This window comes from Patiria miniata, unplaced genomic scaffold (assembly GCF_015706575.1).
Source record: "Patiria miniata isolate m_02_andy unplaced genomic scaffold, ASM1570657v1 HiC_scaffold_2, whole genome shotgun sequence".
NCBI classification, from domain to species: Eukaryota; Metazoa; Echinodermata; class Asteroidea; order Valvatida; family Asterinidae; genus Patiria; species Patiria miniata.
In genome coordinates, this window is record NW_024037058.1 from 10294587 (window position 1) to 10312558 (window position 17972).

General features: G+C 40.2%; 1 protein-coding gene across 2 annotated transcripts; it reads left to right on the forward strand.

Moving 5' to 3' along the window:
- The first annotated feature begins 691 nt into the window (after positions 1-691).
- On the forward strand, positions 692-17655 carry LOC119726471 (protein ABHD14B-like). Of its 2 annotated transcripts, none has more exons than XM_038198173.1 (6): positions 692-771; positions 5143-5376; positions 7718-7845; positions 9102-9246; positions 11592-11824; positions 13763-17655. In XM_038198173.1, the coding sequence occupies exons 2-6, from the start codon at positions 5226-5228 to the stop codon at positions 13952-13954; spliced, it is 849 nt and encodes a 282-aa protein (XP_038054101.1). In that variant the 5' UTR covers positions 692-771; positions 5143-5225; the 3' UTR covers positions 13955-17655. The 2 variants fall into 2 exon arrangements, with proteins under 2 accessions (XP_038054101.1, XP_038054102.1); XM_038198174.1 differs by having other exon boundaries at positions 7727-7845.
- The last annotated feature ends 317 nt before the right edge of the window (positions 17656-17972 follow it).

Here is a 17972-nt window from a genome sequence, read left to right on the forward strand (position 1 = left end):
GTAAGGTAAGGGAACCTGTCTAGCCTGCCTGCACCCGTTCATGAACATGTAACCAATAGCAAACTAAATTTGGACTGAAAAAATGGTAAATTTGGATCAGTAGTTGAAAAATAGTTAGGTTTTTCCAACTTGTGGTCGGCCGACCATCGTTGGAAATGTATACAAAAATACTATACTATTTTCTTGAAAATGACTTCACACCAGGTGCCATAATTTTACAGGATGCTTCATACTCTCATTCACCAACATCCTAGTAAAGTATTTTGTAAAAACTTGGTAGTTTTATTTTTCGATGTTTGCAAATGTTGTATATTCCCTCTTTAAGACTAGATAATTATGTATATTAAAGGTGTAATTCGTCCTGAAATCTCCGAAAAGTTTTCACTTATTACATTGCAAAGGTCTGATTAAAAACATACTAACCAAAAAGCTAGTTATTTTACATATTCGACGAGATATGCTGTATATGCAGACATGATAACCAGCCGTGAATAAAATGGCGAGCCACCATCGGGCAGACAAAAAACGTCTGTCTACAGACTCGCAAACAAGTCTAGTAACTCGACAAATAATACTTGGCCATTTGGATGAGTTTGTGGTCGGACCCCTGACACACTAGATCCCCATATCTAGTGTGATTGTGGACCGTAGAGTCTGGGAACCAGTTCTACCAAAACAAAGGGTTTTTACACAGGTAGGCCTACGTTTGCTTGATGAATATTGGCACTGACACTGACAGTGGCTCATGCCACTAAAATCGTCGTAAAACTGGTAATCCTTATCTTTAGGACACCTCTAATTTTTACGAGTTCTGTTCAAAACTGACATTTGCAGATGACTGTCAAAGTGACTTTTGCAGGCTAAAGCTATCCCAGGTTGGACTCTAATTTGATCAAAACAAAACAGGGGCCCTACACGATCGCCCATGTTTGTTATAGGCCTAAATGGTAAACATGGTAAATGTGGTAATCCTTACTTTTAGGACACCTCTATTTTTTACAAGTTCTGTTCAAAACTGACTTTTGCAGATGACTGTCCAGTACCAAAGTGACTTTTGCAGGCTAAAGCAGTCTTTTATAAAAAAAACTCATGTTAGTTGTAGTTTAAACTCATGTTAGTTGTAGTTTTATAAACTCATGTTAGTTGTAGTTTTGAAAGCACTTTCGAAGAAAATGTGACTTTCCTACCCTTTTTCGCAGTCAGACGTGCATGTTGTAGTTCTCACACGCGTGAAAGCCCTACATAATGAAAGCCCGATGCTGATTAGCTGCTAAAAAAATTAATTAATCTGGTTTCCAGACCAAAAGATTCTGCCCACTCCTGAATCTTTTGGTCTGGGAACCAGACTAAAAATAAATAAGTTAACTAGTCTGGTTCTCAGACCAAAAGATTCTGACTATTCCTGAATCTTTTGGTCTGGGAACCAGACTAAAAATAAATAAGATGTTTATTTTTTTTATCAGCCAATCAGCATCGAGCTTTCATCGCATCGAGCTTTCACGTTTTGCCATCTTGGTTTTTGAGTCTGTTTTTAGGTTGTCATCGTCGTCTTTTACCCCTGAATTTCTCTCATAAATCAAAGCCCTGCCCTTTTCCACAAAATTAAACCTGCTGACAGTGATATTCAAGAAGGTGTCATTGCCAATTGTTCAGATGTGCCAAGAAGTATCAGAATGTCAATTTTGAGTGTCATTTACTTAGTCAACTTTTTTGGTGAGTCTTTCCCTTCCTATATAGGAACGGGGTCCTAAAAGTAAGGATTACCGTAAGGCGTAAATGTTTCACTCCATGTCAAACATTGTCGAAGATCCCTGAATCAAATCCGTGTTGTGCCAAACCTTTGACGATCGTGTAGTGTAGGGCCCCTGTCTTGCTTTGATGAAATTAGAGTAAAAAAATGTTTTTTATTGCTTAAAAATCACCTTTACAATCAAAAGCAGACTTTTCTCAATTCTAATGTCATGACACCTGTTTTGCAGTTTTGAACAGTTTCTTGGGGTAGAAATCACGATTGTCCTGCGTGGTTTGTGCCTTGCGATTCAGCGCGCCGTCCGTGCTCACGGTGACGGTACATTGCGCGATGATCGCCATCTTTATTTTCGGGTTGCGTGTTGTTGCCGCGCTGTCATCGTCATTTTACCCCCAAGTTTCCCTCAAAAAATCAAAACCCTGCCCTCTATCTATGACATACCTGTTTATTGAGAATGTCGCCAACTAGTTTGGTAGGTCTATTAATTTTAGAGTGGATTTTGTTCCATTATATACTGGGAACTGGGCCCTACACTACCTGACTACACGATCGCCAAACCTTTTGTTTCTCTTTTTTTCTCTCTGTTTAATTAGCCTACTTAAAGAGAATGTACAACATTTGCTTTTGCTGCAATTTTAAAAAATAAATGGATTTGGAGGAATAGTAGGCCTATGGCAAATATTGTTAAACCGACTTGTTTCACGTTTTGGGCTTGTACATATGCTGGAAAAACCAAGAAAACCAATCATGTTCTTGTAGTCTGGTTCCCTGACCCTACATGCCCTACTTAAGATATAAAGCAGTGAAATGTAAAGACTTTGGGGAATTGTAAGGCCAAAGAATGAGCAGGCCTGTACCCCTTCACAGGCGTGTAATCAATTGCAAAGAAAATGCGGAATAACTATATATGGAAACTTAGGAGCAGTTTTTAAAAATAGTAAGTTTTCTCCAACGCTGGTCGGCTGACCAGCGTTGGAAAAAAACAGTTTTTCTTGAAAATGTCTGCAACAAGGAGCCATAATTTTACAGGATGCTTTAGACTGTCATTCCCTAACAATCCAGTAAAGTATTTCGTGATAATTTGATCATTACGTTTTTTGATGTTTGCAAATGTTGTATCTTCTCTTTAATTCACTTTAAGTTGATTGAGCCGTTATTGAAATGTTGTTTATTGTCGTGTCTGCTTTGTTTAACTGCTACACATTTAAAGGGAAAATACAACATTTGCAAACATCAAAAAATAAAACTACCAAATCATTTTGAAATACCTTGCTGGACTGTTAGTGAATGACAGTGTAAAGCATCCTGTAAAATCATGGCACCTGGTTTACTGTCATTTTCAAGAAAAGTGGTATTTTTGTATCAATTTCCAACGCTGATCGGCCGATCAGCGTTGGAAAAAACTGGCTTTTTTTCAAATGCTGGCCCCAGTTGACCATCGCACTTGTTTGCAATCGATTACACACCTATGAACGGGTACAAGCCAGCTAGACTGGTTCCCTGACCTTACAATTCCCCAATATACGTAAACTGCTCTGTTTCTTCTTAAATGGAGTCAGGGAACCAGACTACAGGAAAATGATTGTTTTCTTGGTTTTTATAGCATTTTCGAACCCAAAACCTCAAAAAAGTCAGTGTAACTATATTTGCTATATATTTCCAACCCCCCAATTCCATCCATTTCTGAAAATTACAGCAAAAGCAAATGATGTATATTCCCTTTAAATATTGTTGTTATTTGTAAATTCTAAAATTAGTGTTTGTTTTGTTTTGTCTGGTATTGTTGGGTACATCCTACATAATTCTCAGCGTGCCTCGGATTCGTTACTACGTTAATAGCCGCTATTGAAATTTAGTCTGACATGTCTGAGTAACTAAGGACACTACAAATCGCCTTTTTCAACATTTGGAGATGGTCAGGCGATAGTAGAAATGGAAAAGTCCAGATTTTACCTTGTGATAATATTCCTCTCATTTTTCACTCTGAGCCCATCAGTATTCATAGGATACTATCACAAGATCATACTACAGAGCTTGTGATTAGTGTACGGCCAGAGGCAGTTGGGCTAAGTTCTCCCGGACTTTGACCTTGAGTGCAGAAAAACATGCAAAACAAATTAAGGCAAATTCATTGAAGAAGCAATATTACTACCTCCATGGGCCAACTTTACTCGCTCTTTAAGCTGACAAAATTCTGCAAAATTTTAATGAGGCAAAGACAACTTCCTAATTTTGTTCACCAGCCAGGTGTGAAGTCTCTTTTTTTTAAAGAGACTTTTCTTCAATATTTTGCACTGAGAGTTATGAAGCAAAGGCAAAAAAAGTTCTGCTTAAATGGCATTTGAAAATAGTGTACTGGTTGGTAGGTAGGGATTAATTTTCTTCTTTTGGCAATTTTTTTATTGTGTACGATCAGATGGAGGTGTCTGCGTGTAGTCAAGGGTAAAAGGTGGTAATTGATGATATTCTGGATTTTTCCCATAACATTTTTTTTAGGGTAGGGACTGTCAAAATAGGGTAGGTAGGGTAACCGGAAGCAGAAACTTTTTTTTTTTTTTTTTGCAAAATTGATTTCAATTTGAAGCCTAAGTGTAAGCTAGACTGGTACATGTACAACTGTTTCAACTGAAAAAAAACTGACCTCTTCAGTAGTGTGGTAGCAGACTATTGGAGAGATGTATAGAAATAGAGACCGGCACCAGATCGATGTTTCTTTTGACACAGTTGACTGATGCAGTACTAAAGCGGTGTTGGACTGGTTAATTATTTCAGGTGCCAGACTATTTTCCTGTATTGCATGTTTGCAATACCTGAACTTTTGGGACTCTCATGTATACACAGTATTGAGAGTCCCAAATTCTCAGACCATTTTCAGAAAAAATGACGGTCACTTGTTTTTGTAAAACATTTTTAGTTTCTTATACCGACTTATAGTGAATCCAACTTGAGTCAAGTCTACCTGGCCAATAAAGCCAAATAAAACATGTTTAGCGTCCCCGCCCGCTTCCTTTTTGGATGACGCCTCCTCTTTTTAATTTGTTTTATTAAACCGAAAACAAAAATGATAAATTTTAAACAGTGACATCATTTTGGCCTCTTTGTTGCATCTAGCCCATATAAAGCTGGTATGTCATTTCCTGAGTCCAATGGCGGCCATTTAAAAACAAAATCTGGCGGCCATCTTAAAAAATAGCCCGGTTTGGCCGGCCATTTTGGAGGGGGGGGGGGAAGGGTCTCCCGTTTCCTTGTTTTCCAAAAGGCAGGACGCTAAACATGTTTTTTTTGGGGGGGGGGGGGGCCCCTTATACGGAAAATAAAAAAGGTCAAGATGTATGACCCACAACCTCAACCAACAGTCTAAATCTACTCTATCTCTGCTTATTCAAACACAGATAACTGATTTCGGTGGGAGTGCACATCTACACTTTGTACTCTCAGGCACCAGCAACCTGATGAACAGTGCATACACGTCTGAATGGCACAAGCGACTATCTCTCCTCGGGGGCTGATCGTTCTTTCACTGATTGTCCTGGGGCTGATCATTTTCTACAGGATTTATTCGGAACCAGACCTGCCTGCCGACGATATCATCAAGGAGGAGCAATTTATTCACCTGCTTCAGAAAGGTATGGGGTTAGGGGTTGTGCATTTAGGGGTAGCACATGTACGGAAACTGGGTACCCGATTGAAAAAAACAGTACCCAGGTACCTGTTAAAGGGAAAATACAACATTTGCAAACATCAAAAAATAAAACTACCAAATCATTTTGAAATACCTTGCTGGACTGTTATTGAATGAAAGTGTAAAGCATCCTGTAAAATCATGGCACCTGGTATACTGTCGTTTTCAAGAAAAGTGGTATTTTTGTATCAATTTCCAACGCTCGTCGGCCGACCAGCGTTGGGAAAAAAACTGGCTTTTTTCAAATACTGGCCCCAATTGACCATCGCACTTGTTTGCAATCGATTACACATCTATGAACGGGTACAAGCCAGCTAGACTGGTTCCCTGACCTTACAATTCCCCAATGTATGTAAACTGCTCTGTTTCTTCTTATATGGAGTCAGGGAACCAGACTACAAGAAAATGATTGTTTTTCTTGGTTTTTATAGCATTTTCGAACCAAAAACCTAAAAAAAGTCAGTGTAACTATATTTGCTATATATTTCCAACCCCCCAATTCCATCCATTTCTGAAAATTACAGCAAAAGCAAATGATGTATATTCCCTTTAAAGAAACCCAACCCCAAAATTCAAATCCTGGAAGGTGCTGTTCAGATTGTTCATAAAGATCCGTATGATAAGGCCATACAAAAATTCTGCTAACGATTACATGGCATTCAAAAATAGGGTGGGTAGGTAGGGAATTTTTTTTTTGGGGGGGGTGGCAGTTTTTTTTTGTGTACGACCATATGGAGGTGTCTGCATGTAGACAAGGGTAAAAGGTAGTAATTGATGAATTTGGGTTTTTTTTTTTTTTCATTTACATGTACCGTAAAAAAAAATAGGGTAGGGACTGTCAAAATAGGGTACAAAGGGAAAACAGAAGCAGAAAGTTTTTTTCCCCCTGGCTCACACTACTACAGAGTAAACTGTACATTATGTGTGTGACTACAGCAAGATATATTCGGCATAAACTGCAAGCTTTGCGATCGTCACAAACCTGGAATATGTTTAGTTGATCCCATGTGGCCGGGTTTTCATTTTGAAACTTCTCCACAAATGACATTCAAAACCTTAAAATTTGTATTGTCTGAAAAGTCACTAAGTAATATGTGTAGTAATCTGGAACTGGTTCCTGACATCTCGGATACCTGGTTCCCAATGCACAGCCCAGTATGGGGTACTTCTGAATTCCATAGAGTTGGAATTCCAGCTTGAATTTGCGCATAATGCAGCTGTGGCGGTTCGTTGTTAATTTAGAACCATGAACTACTGACTCACTGGTAGCATTGCGCATGCCTACGTGAGGATTGTGAACGTTCAACCAATAAAACGGTAACAGGCACTGGATTTCATAGGTTTTCATAGATTTCATCATAATAATAATAATAATAATAACAGGTTCTTATATAGCGCTTTTAACTAAGATCAAAGCGCTTTACATTATTATTATCCCTAATCATTGGGCCAATTAAACATTCCATATACCATCTCAGCTCCCTGGGGAGTATACAGCTCGATGCTGCCTGTTAGGCGCAAGGAAGCTAATTCAATCACAGTAACCATCACTGCCCTCATAGGTACCCATTTACTCCTGGGTGGAGAGAAGCAATGAGTGACAAAGTGCCTTGCTCAAGGGCACACGCACCATGACCCCACCAGGACTCGAACCCACGACCTGCAGCTTCACGAATCAGTGCCCTTAACCACGAGGCCACAGCACTCCACATTTAGTATGCAGAAGGCAATATTTAATAAGCCGTTTTGAGATTGATGGACACAATGGGAAGGCCCTGTTCTCGTGTTCAGTGTGGATAAACTCATTTATAAATGACACATTTTGCGGGTAATACCATGTGGAAAGAAATCTCTTCTTGGAAGAAGTGTGTTGGTTGAGTGTAGAACCCGACGTTTCAGACAGTGTGCTCTGTCAGTCCTCAGGAGGGTGAGTGAGTTCTACACTCAACCAACCGGTTCTTTTCAGAACCTCACTTCTTCCAAGAAGAGATTTCTTTTCACATGTTGTTACCCGCAAACTTTATAATTTATCTCATCCTCCATGCAAAGCTTCAAGTAATACTAATTTTTTCTTCCAAGAAGAGATGTCTTTTCACATGGTGTTACCCGCAAACTTTATAATTTATCTCATCCGCTGTGCAAAGCTTCAAGTCATACTAAACTTTTTGAAAACAGAATAGCACCCTTCTGTGTCCGCCGTATCTCAGAGAGGCCAATAGGGTGCTGTCTAGACCAGAAAACTTATGCTGGTTTCAATTTCTATTTTCTTCTTCTGTTTTGGTTAGAATCATTAGGACTCCTAGGCATGTCTGACTGGGAAGAGATCAAGAAAGAAGCCCTGGCCAGCAAGGTGTTAAAGGTCACAGATGGCAAGATTGATGTGGGAGGAAAGGGTGCAGTCTACAGACGAGAGGTTTGTACAGTGCAGTTTAGGCTGGAAAGGTGTCTGGGTACAAGACTGGGTTTGATTTGTGTCGGCAGAGGGCATTATCTGAAAGATGAATCAAATCTGGCCCAATTTCATGGCTCTGCTAACCACAGATTTCAGCACTTATACAATCACCTTTGCTATTGGCGCCAGCAGTCGCAGAAAAATTCTGCGAACACCCTGTAAGCACCGAATCCTTAATTATGGGATGTACGCATGTGCATAAGCCAAAATTCCTGAAGTATATAGGCCTAGTGAATTACTGTTTTAGAATTTCAGGGTTCGACCCATAGAGCTATATTAAATTCTAACTCGATGTACAAAGTAATGCCTGATGGGCACATCCATGTTTGTGCACAAACCTATGGAAATCTCAAAATGTTGTACGGCTATTTGCATATCTGCGTTTGTATTCCATAATGATGCATCATCGAAGCTGATACGCCCAAAACCGAAACGCACACTCAGCAAATGAGCGTTACGTTTTGCTCTACGCAAACAGCACAACGTGTGCGCGTCCCAACGCTGCAGATGCTTTCGCCGTGACGTTTTTGAACCGTCATGACGCGCTTAAGTTGTTTGCATATCTTCTACTTGCGCATTGCATTTAGTGTACACTTTTACAATTCAATCCATCTATTTTGATTGTGTTCTACAAACACGCACATAGATTAAAAATGTCTGCGCCCAGAGCGGCTTCAAAGCGTCTCTGCGCGCAAAAATGAGCAGTTAGTGCTCTAGTAATTTAAATAGCTCTATGGTTCGACCTTAACTTTTTTTTTACCATCCAGGTGGGCTACTGAAACAGATTCATATAAGTAGCTTGCGAGTTTTACCAACCTGCATGTTTTTTTCTTTTATAGAGGGTCTTATAAACAACAACGTATATGTATACATGTAAAACATGTATTCTGAGGCAATGTTGTCAGTGTTTTAAATAAACAGATCAAATTTTTGACTTGCAGTCGGGTTATATGTTAGGGTTTTCAGTCCCTACCTGATTCCGTGTGTTTTCCTCAGTCAGAATATTCTTCTGGGCTTTTTCTCCCACCTCTTAATCTGTAATTTCTTCTCATTGTCTCCTCTCCATAGGTTTTTTCAGGTTTTCGTTCCTACAGTGCTTAGGGTACTTTTGAGGAATCCTTGGTTTCATTACAAGAAAGAAATAGAATTTAAAAAAATATCCACTGGTAAGCCACATTGAGTCAGACCATCCTTTTTTTAACTGACTTTTTCTTCAGGTTGTTGACACCACACGGGATATGCCCAAGGGAGTGTTCCTGCTGCTTCATGGCATGAAATTCAAGTCGCAGACCTGGCTGGACCTGGGAACACTTCACGTCATGGCCAGCTATGGGTACAGGGTGGTAGCTGTGGATTTGCCGGGTAAACCAAAAATAAAATTGTATTCCTTGTTAAGGCCAAAAAAACAAATAGTCGGTCTCTGGTCAGACCGAAGTTCCGGAATTGATGCGGTGACGCTGTGTTTTTTTTTGGTGTTTTTTTTTGGTGGCTTTTTTTTTTTCAAGCTTGTATTGTACAGACAAGGTGGGTACTATTTTGCTTTTTTGTGTCCTCATTATACATTGGTGTCCTCCATAATTTGCCTTGGTGCCCTTTATCATTTGCCTTGGTGCAATTTCCCCATTCCTTGGTGCTCCTTGGTACAAAAATTTGAGGAGGCGTGGCAATAGAGGGCGCTGTTGTAGCTTCCGTGTTAATTAGAAGAAAAAAAAGTTGACGCGCATGATTAAAATTGACGCGCGCGCTGATCGGAGACCGAGTATTTTTTTTTTTGGCCTAACAGGTCCAGTTTATTTCTGATTCCACGCTAGCTTTTTGACGGGGCGGTATCATAAGTCTGACGCCTCATAGGTCCAACGCCTCATAAGTCCAAAATTTTGACGTAAGTCCGACAATGGATAAACGCTGTTTCAGACTTCTGAGGCGTCAGAGCTATGAGGCATCGGACTTATGCGGCATCGGACCTATGAGGCGGAATAAATATATTGTATGCCTCATAATTTGTCCGACGCCTCATAATTAAGTCCTATGCCTCATAAGTCCGAAATTTCAGATTCATGAGGCATCGGACCTATGAGGCGTTAGACTTTTGAGCAGACCCCCTTTTGACAAAGCCATTGTGACTTGGGCCTGGCATATGGTTGAATCGTGAAGCCATTGCAAAAATTGAGTGGAGACTATGCACGCTGAGCGACTTAGTCACGGGGCCTGTTGCACTTGGTTAAAATGTGTTTACCTGAATAAATCCCCATTATCTGACTGATTGGTCGTTGATCACATGTCATTGAATTATTTGTCCCAACGCAGGATGTGGCTGTTCCGAAAAAAATAGATGTTCTATTCCACAGTAAATAGAAATTCCAGTGCACGGTCACACGATTGGTTGCTGTGACCAATCAGATGGCGAGGATTTATTCTGGTTTTGTATAAAACAAATAATCAGTGTTTCACAATCGTGCGATGGACAGAATGATTTCATTCGGGAACAGATGGAATGTTCGAACCCACTCTCTTCGTGGAATGGAACATTCCATCTGTCACCTCATGAAATTAGTCTTACGTACCGTTGCACTCATAAACATTCATTGTATTAACCCTAACCGAATTCAACCCATCAAAGTTCAACAGCAGGTTTTGTTTAAATCTGTCGGGATAGGTACCTCTGAATAGATAGTCTTTAACACTGGGGTTGGCATACCACCAGAAACGAAGTCCAACAGTGTGTGTGCAATTTTCCATGTGGGCATGGTGGGTGTTGGAATTTGCCTGAATGGGTATGGTTCCCAGTAAATTATGCTGGTGAGTTAGGGTTGATGTTTTGTTATTCTGCATAACATCTCTAGCCTTTTGGGTAATCTGTCAGTGGTTAGAAATGGAGTACACTGTTTTAAATGCCAAGTTTACATTGAAATTTATTTTCTGTTAGTATATCTGCAAATTCCACTTACCGCTTACCTCACCATTCAAACTTATTTCTAAATTTAGAATAATCTTTCCAGTGTTTGGCAGCCTTGACTCCATGGGGGCTAGCGCGTTCCTTCACTAACCACTGGCCGTGAGGAATACGTAAACGACGTTGACTGGCTATTCAGAGCGTACTGCGCGCATATCTGAAAGACTGCACGTCTTATATGCGCTCAGGCTCCTGCTCGTCACATCACGTACAAACGTTTTTTTTTCTTCAAAACTGCGAGATGACTGAACAATATGGATTCTGGATGTATCGTTTTTCCCACAAAGACCTGTATCTTGTGTTGTAAAGGGGCGACAGAGGTACATACATTTAATATAAATCCTTGATAAATAACGCATCATCGAAATCTCATGTTTGAGAATCGATTCTACCTAAAAAAGTTCAAAATTTTAAGCACTGCGTCGCGCGTTAGATACATCCACTGCAGTCCTAAGTTAAATGTGCCACTATTTGGCGCATTTAAATTACACAATTACAGGGGTTAAGATCGCGCAAGGCATGATGGGAAACAACATGGCGCAGCAAGATCGTACCCATGGAAACGAGGTTGAATGTATGGTGAAATGTTAATAATGAAATAAAATTACATTTGCCGAGGCTGTTGCATGTATTTACATTAACCTGAATCACTAAGAACTGGAATTCACTTCGAAACCTCCAAGGCTTACATGTATGTCCCTTTTCAGATGACTGCTGAATATACAAAATCGATTTTGTTTCTTTTTATATTTAGGATACGGAAACACAGAAAAAATTGAGGGTGTGGACCACACCGCTTTTATGACAGAGTTACTAAAGAGCATCAACATCAAGGAGCCCGCTGGGGTGATCATCGTCAGCCCCTCCATGAGTGGGTCCTATGCGCTGCCGTTTCTGATGGCGCACCAGGAAAAGTTTGCCGGATATGTGCCTGTGGCCCCCGTCAACACCGAGAAGTACACAAAGGAACTGTACCAGAAAATACAGGTAGGACTTGGCATGGCTGTGTTTGTTACATTGAATGAAGACATTAACCCTCCTACGCAAACATACAATGTACATTCTGTGCCAAGTTGTCCTTGCAGTCAAAATCAATTAAGTGACTGTTTTCAACCCTTAACCCTAACCGAACTGATCAACCCATCAAAGCCCAACAGCAGGTGTTGTTGAAATCTGTTGGGATGGGTACAGTCATGACAGTATCCCAAAACTGATGGTCTTTTACATTGGGTTTGGCATACCTCCAGAAACCAAGTCCAACAGTGTGTGTGTACGGTTTCCCATGTGGGTGTTGGAATTTACCTGGATGGGTATGGTTCCTAGTAAGTTATGCTAGGGAGTTAGGGTTAAGAATACCCAGCCCACATAAAGCAGGATTGACTGCCTCGGACTGCTTAAGTAGCTTGATACAGCTATGCTTTGACTCCAGGAGAGTGATAAAACAGCTGTGACTACAACTTGCCTGCTTTGTCTGTTGACCCACTTTGACTACTCAAAGTACCTGCTGGACATATGATCTGACTGCTGGTGACCAGCCTTTGTTAAAAGTATAGCAGGGGAAGTGGACGTGACTGTAACTGTCTATGACTGCTTAAATAGCAGGAGGGTTAATGACGTGGTACACTGCACAGTAAGACCTCTTGGGGCAAGATCGAGGTGCCAATTTCATGGCACTGCTTCAAACACTAAGCAGAAATGTTGTGCTAACAGTTTTGCTAACAGTTGTGCCAATTACGGCAGCATTTTTGTGCTAACCTCATCAGGACCCATCTGATTTCCAAACGAGTACTGGGCAAATTGTGGACAGTGTATGGGGTATAAGTTGCAGGATCCTGAATGACTTCCCCACAGTCTTTCCACAATGTAGTTATCAATATCGAGTCAAGCAGTTGCTAATGAAAGTTTCCCTGAAACAAGTCCGTGACAAATGCAGAGCGTCTTCTGGACAAATTGAATGATTCTGCCTGCATTGTGTCGGATATATGCATCTCGATGGGCCCTTAAGCATTATAGCACCTCACCCACAGATTCTGTGTCTTGATTGGCCGAGAGCGAGTCACATGTTACTTTCTAATTTTGCTATCTTTCTGTGCACGGCCAAAAGTACTATGCGCATAGCAACCAAAGTACTATACCATTAGCAACCAAAGTACTATTTCCACGGCGCAGTATTTGTGTGCAAATGCATGCTGGTGTGCGCGTTGTGCGTAGCGCGTATTATTCCAAAGAGAGCGCGCCGCAGACTTGGGTTCAAACATTTCGCGAAGGGTTAGTTTTTAAGAGAGAAATACATTTTCCACCAATTTTGTATTGAAATTGAAGTTTATTTCAACTGTGTTCAGATTTAAATAATGTAAAATATTAAAATCAAGCAGAATCTGTGGGTGAAGTGTTATAAAACAAATATTGAATGCTTTATCTCGTGGTGAAGTAAAACTAGCCTCCCGCGGTGATCCATGGACCATTCTATTTTCCCTCGGCTTCGCCTCGGGAAAATAGAATGGTCCATGGATCACCTCGGGAGGCTAGTTTTACTACACCACTCGAAGCATTCAATATTTGTATACTATTTCATGGCCTGGATGTGCATGGAGATTTTCTATTACGTCACGTCTTTTGTGTGTTTACTGCTTACTGTCTCCATGAAATAGACGGAGGTTCTGTTAGGAGAAAATCGTGTGCTTAGCAGCAGAAATGGCAATTGTGATTATTTTGAGAAGGTTTGTGCTGAAATGGCAGGATCGAGCTGTATACTCATTAGGGAGCTGATCGAGGCAGTCTTTGGAATGTTTGATGAACCCAATGAGCGGGGTGAAAATGATGTTAACGGATTTGAGATACATATTCCATCTAGTGCTCAATTCTTCTTCATAAAAAACCCACTAATTATTATATTTTATCATTAATTATTATTATTATTATTAGGTACCGACGTGTATCATTTACGGAGACAAAGATACAATGTTAGGTGAGGTCTCGCTCAAGAATCTCCGTAACCTCCCAACGGCCGAGATCCACGAAATCAAGGAAGCCGGCCACGCCTGCTATCTGGACCAGCCGCTGGTCTTCCACAAGCACTTGCATGCATTTGCCAAGCAGGTCTTTGAGCAGAAATGAAGGTGATGGGGTTTTTTTTTAGAGGAAAGAGGTAACATTGGTTTTAGTTGGGTCAGGAGTCTGAGATGTCAGGAGGGGTAATTTAGGAGCTCTTTTATTTTCAGTGTGCAAAGTTTGTGATCTGAAACTAAAATAAAAGAAAATAGAATTATGTAAGATTTGAAACTTTGCATGCCTGGTGGTGGTATGAACTAGTGAAGGTTTGTGGTAACACATGAAGATATGTGGTTCTGAAAAGAACCGATGGATTGTAAAACACGACACTCCGATCCGTATGCTCTGATTGTCTTCAGGAGATGGCCGGACTGGTGGATAAGGCTGTTATTTAAGGAGCTGGATGATCGTTGATGTGTGTAGTGATGGTGAAGAGTGATCACTGGGGCGTTGAGATGAGGATGCTGGAGGCTAGTCACTGAGGCGTAGCGGTGATCTCTGGCCATCAGTCTTGCCGTCTCCTGAAGACTATCAGAGCATACTGATTGGAACGTCGAGTTTTAAAACCCACAAGTTCTTTTCAGAACCACACATCTTCCCAAAAGAAAATTATGATTATGGTACTTTTTTGTTGTTGTTTAAATGTTTATTTTTTAAATAGCAAAAGTGCTTATTTTCATAACTTCATCCCCTCTAAAGGCCTTTTCACACTATGAATGTCTGATCTGTGTCGAAATGTACACGGTTCCAACCCGTGTCGACTTCTAAAAATTTCAACACGGTTCAATTTCGCTTCGTTTTCACACTACTCATTGCAAACGCGGCGTTTTTGCCACACGTGTAATGTTTCGACCCGTGTATTGCGCGATTGTTTCACACTACACACGGCCGTCCGCCCTACACGTGTTTTATATCTCCATGGATGGTCAGCCCAACCACGGACCTGCACTTCATGTCAGTCTTTTTTTTCTGATTTCGGGCCCATTTTACGTCAGAGGATAAATATTCTGTGACTTGAATTTCTAGCACCATAAAAAGTATATGCGAAGAACGCACGAAAAACCAAGCGTGATCGGCTGCTTCTACTTTCTAGTGCTTACGAAAAAGCAAGCTCGGTAGGCAGGTGTAGCGTGAATATCAGGTATTCTGCAGACTCATTAAGGTATTGCGCATGTTCATGCATAGATAATCAGGAGAGGGACCGGTCACGTGAAAAGGTTTAACCAATCAAAGTGAAAAGGATTCAGATTTTCACAAGAGTCCGATTTTCATATCACACCCTTGGTGGCGTGTCAGGGCAGCAGGTTAAAGGTTATCTGTATGTTCGTTGCATGTTAAAAAGTAACAACTACAGCGTGATGCTGCATGCATGCACTCTCGAACTCCGGCCGGTCCGCGTCCGATGCATGAGTCGATATGCGATTGTACACGGGTCGAACGTAACCCAGAAGTGTTCACACTACAGCGTGTCCCAAAAAAATGTCCCTCTGATAGACTGCTTAATTAATTCCAAAATCAAGTATTATTCTCAATTTAGTGTTCAGATTTAGAAAGCCCATTTAATTTCGTAACTTTTGTGAAAATTTCATTGGTCTCGCTTCATTGGTTTTGAATATACAGTCTATTATGTAACAGCAGTGCTTTTCAGCCCATTCCAAGTTTGCAGGTGGAAGGACGTGCATGGGGGACAATAAAGGTTTACAAGCTGGACATTGAAGAACAAACCATAAGTGGAACACACCCTGTAAAAGCAAACACGACCAGTGGAACTGAACTTTGATTAGTTTTCATTTAAAAAGTAAATGAACTTGACTTTAGTTACTCAATAACAAAAACAACAACACAGTTGTTGAATTAAAAGTGAAGCATGGAATAAGGTATGGTATGTCTGTAGTGTGCATTTCTTTTTATCAAACTTGGAATGGGCCAGAATGCACTGCTGTTACATAAAAGCCTGTGTATTCAAAACCAATGAAGCGACACCTTTGAAATTTTCACAGGAACTACAAAATTAAGTGGGCTTTCTAAATATGTAAACTTAATTGAGTATAAAACTTGATTTTAGTAATTATTCTGTGGTCTATGAGAGGGAAATTTTTTTGTGACACGCTGTATAGCTTTCAACACGTGTCGGACACGGATCGAGAATTCTCAACCCACCTCCCGAGTAGGGTTAATTTGGACACGGGTCGAGCGCTCTACACGGGTCAGTGCCGTGTTCAAATGTTGTAGTGTGAAAAGGTTAGTCCATTTTACATGTGCGGACCTGTGTACAACACGGAGATTTTTCGTAGTGTGAAAAGGCCTTATAACCAGAAGAAAGTTTACAGTGAGGTAAAATCTCTGAAGAGGAATCTATATTGCTTTTATGAAAGAATACAGAGTTATGAACGTTTGTTATACATGTAGTTACCCTGTCTGAGCTGAACTTAATCCAAGGCTGCCAACAATCATTTGGGCATTGGAATTCATCTGATCACGGACCATTAACCACTTCGCGCCGAGGTGATTTTTGCCGAAAATTTCGAATTTTCAAAAGGAAAAATTTCCCAGCCAACTTTTGATATACAGCCGAACGCCACAACTACTGATTTGCAAGAGTGATTTCAATAGTATTTGTGCATCGGATATTTCTTCCCGAAACCTGATATGTATCTATTCTCTGGGGTGTGCACTGGAGCATAAATTGTACAACAATAGGCCCTGCACAATGGCCCACACAACGGTCAGCACATGGTCCGCCTCCACAGACAACACGGACTTTGTGTGTGTGTACAAAGGCACGAGGGATTAGCGTGTTGAGATATCACCCGGAGGTCAGCCGTGCCTGGGTACAAAAACAGCCAATGCTATTATCACGTCCTCCGGCGCGAACTGGTTAAATGGTCATTTTTTCAAGTGTTCATTTACAGTTGCAAGCTGTATAATGTACAGCCATTTGAATAACCTACTTTTCGAATATTCTTCTCCTTATGCAACTTATTTCTTACTGGTATGATGCTATCAAATTTCTATTTCTGTATGAAAGTGTTCAGTCATACTTTTTTTTTAAATTGAAATCTTGTTTATAATGGACCTGAGACCTAATGAAGTAATGCTTTGTTTACATATGCGCTTTTCTATGGGAGTGAAGTCTGGACACCAGACAAAGTAGGGACCGTCTACCACATAGGAAAGCGCACATGTAAACAAAGTGTGACGTCATTAGGTCTCAGGCCTATTGAATTGTTTCCTAATCATAATTAAGAGAATGCCTGTTGAACAAAAGTACACATAGTACACCTCAGTTATGTCGGCAATGCAAACGATCAATTTTTTTTTTCATTTTACTTCCCGAAGCATGTAAGTATGCGTAACAATTTTTGCTTAATATATGTTTATATTTTCCCTGCACAAAGTGCTATGGGAAATGTTTCCTGACAATGTTGGCGATTCTTTAAAATAATGCATGTGTAACTCTTTAAAAAGAGCTAAGTTTTAGTCTATAGGCAAGTATTCTGCTGCATTGCAATGTTATATTTGTCAAATTTTAATTTAAAATTGAAAGATTGATATTTTATTGCATTTGGAAATTGAAGTGGAAAGCTATGTCACTCTCAGCTTTATTTCATTTATTTCAAAAATGTAGATAAAAAGACGGTGTAAATTTTGTTCCATTTAAACCTTTTATTTTCATTCTTTAAAAAATTGATGTTTAGTTTTACTATCATTGATTTCTTTTTGACAATAAAGTCAGATCTAAATATTCTATTTTACAGAAAACTGTAGCCTATGAATCGTTGTTTGGTTTCATTGGCTTTTCCGCTAAAGCCTTTGTTTTTGTTCAGATTTTTGTTAGTGTTTTTTTTTGTTCTATCCCAGATCCCATTTACTTTTGTACACGATTTTTCTCAACACGACTTTTTTTCACTTGTTGTAAACCTTGTATCTTAACCAAACTGGGCATAAGGGAAGACCGTAGCCTATAGACGGTCCGTGAAACATGACGTCGTGATGACGTCAATCATATCATAAGTCATGTGACCTCATCTTAAAGGTGCATATTTTAAAGCCCTATAGCTAGCTGTCCAGCCCCCCAAAAAGT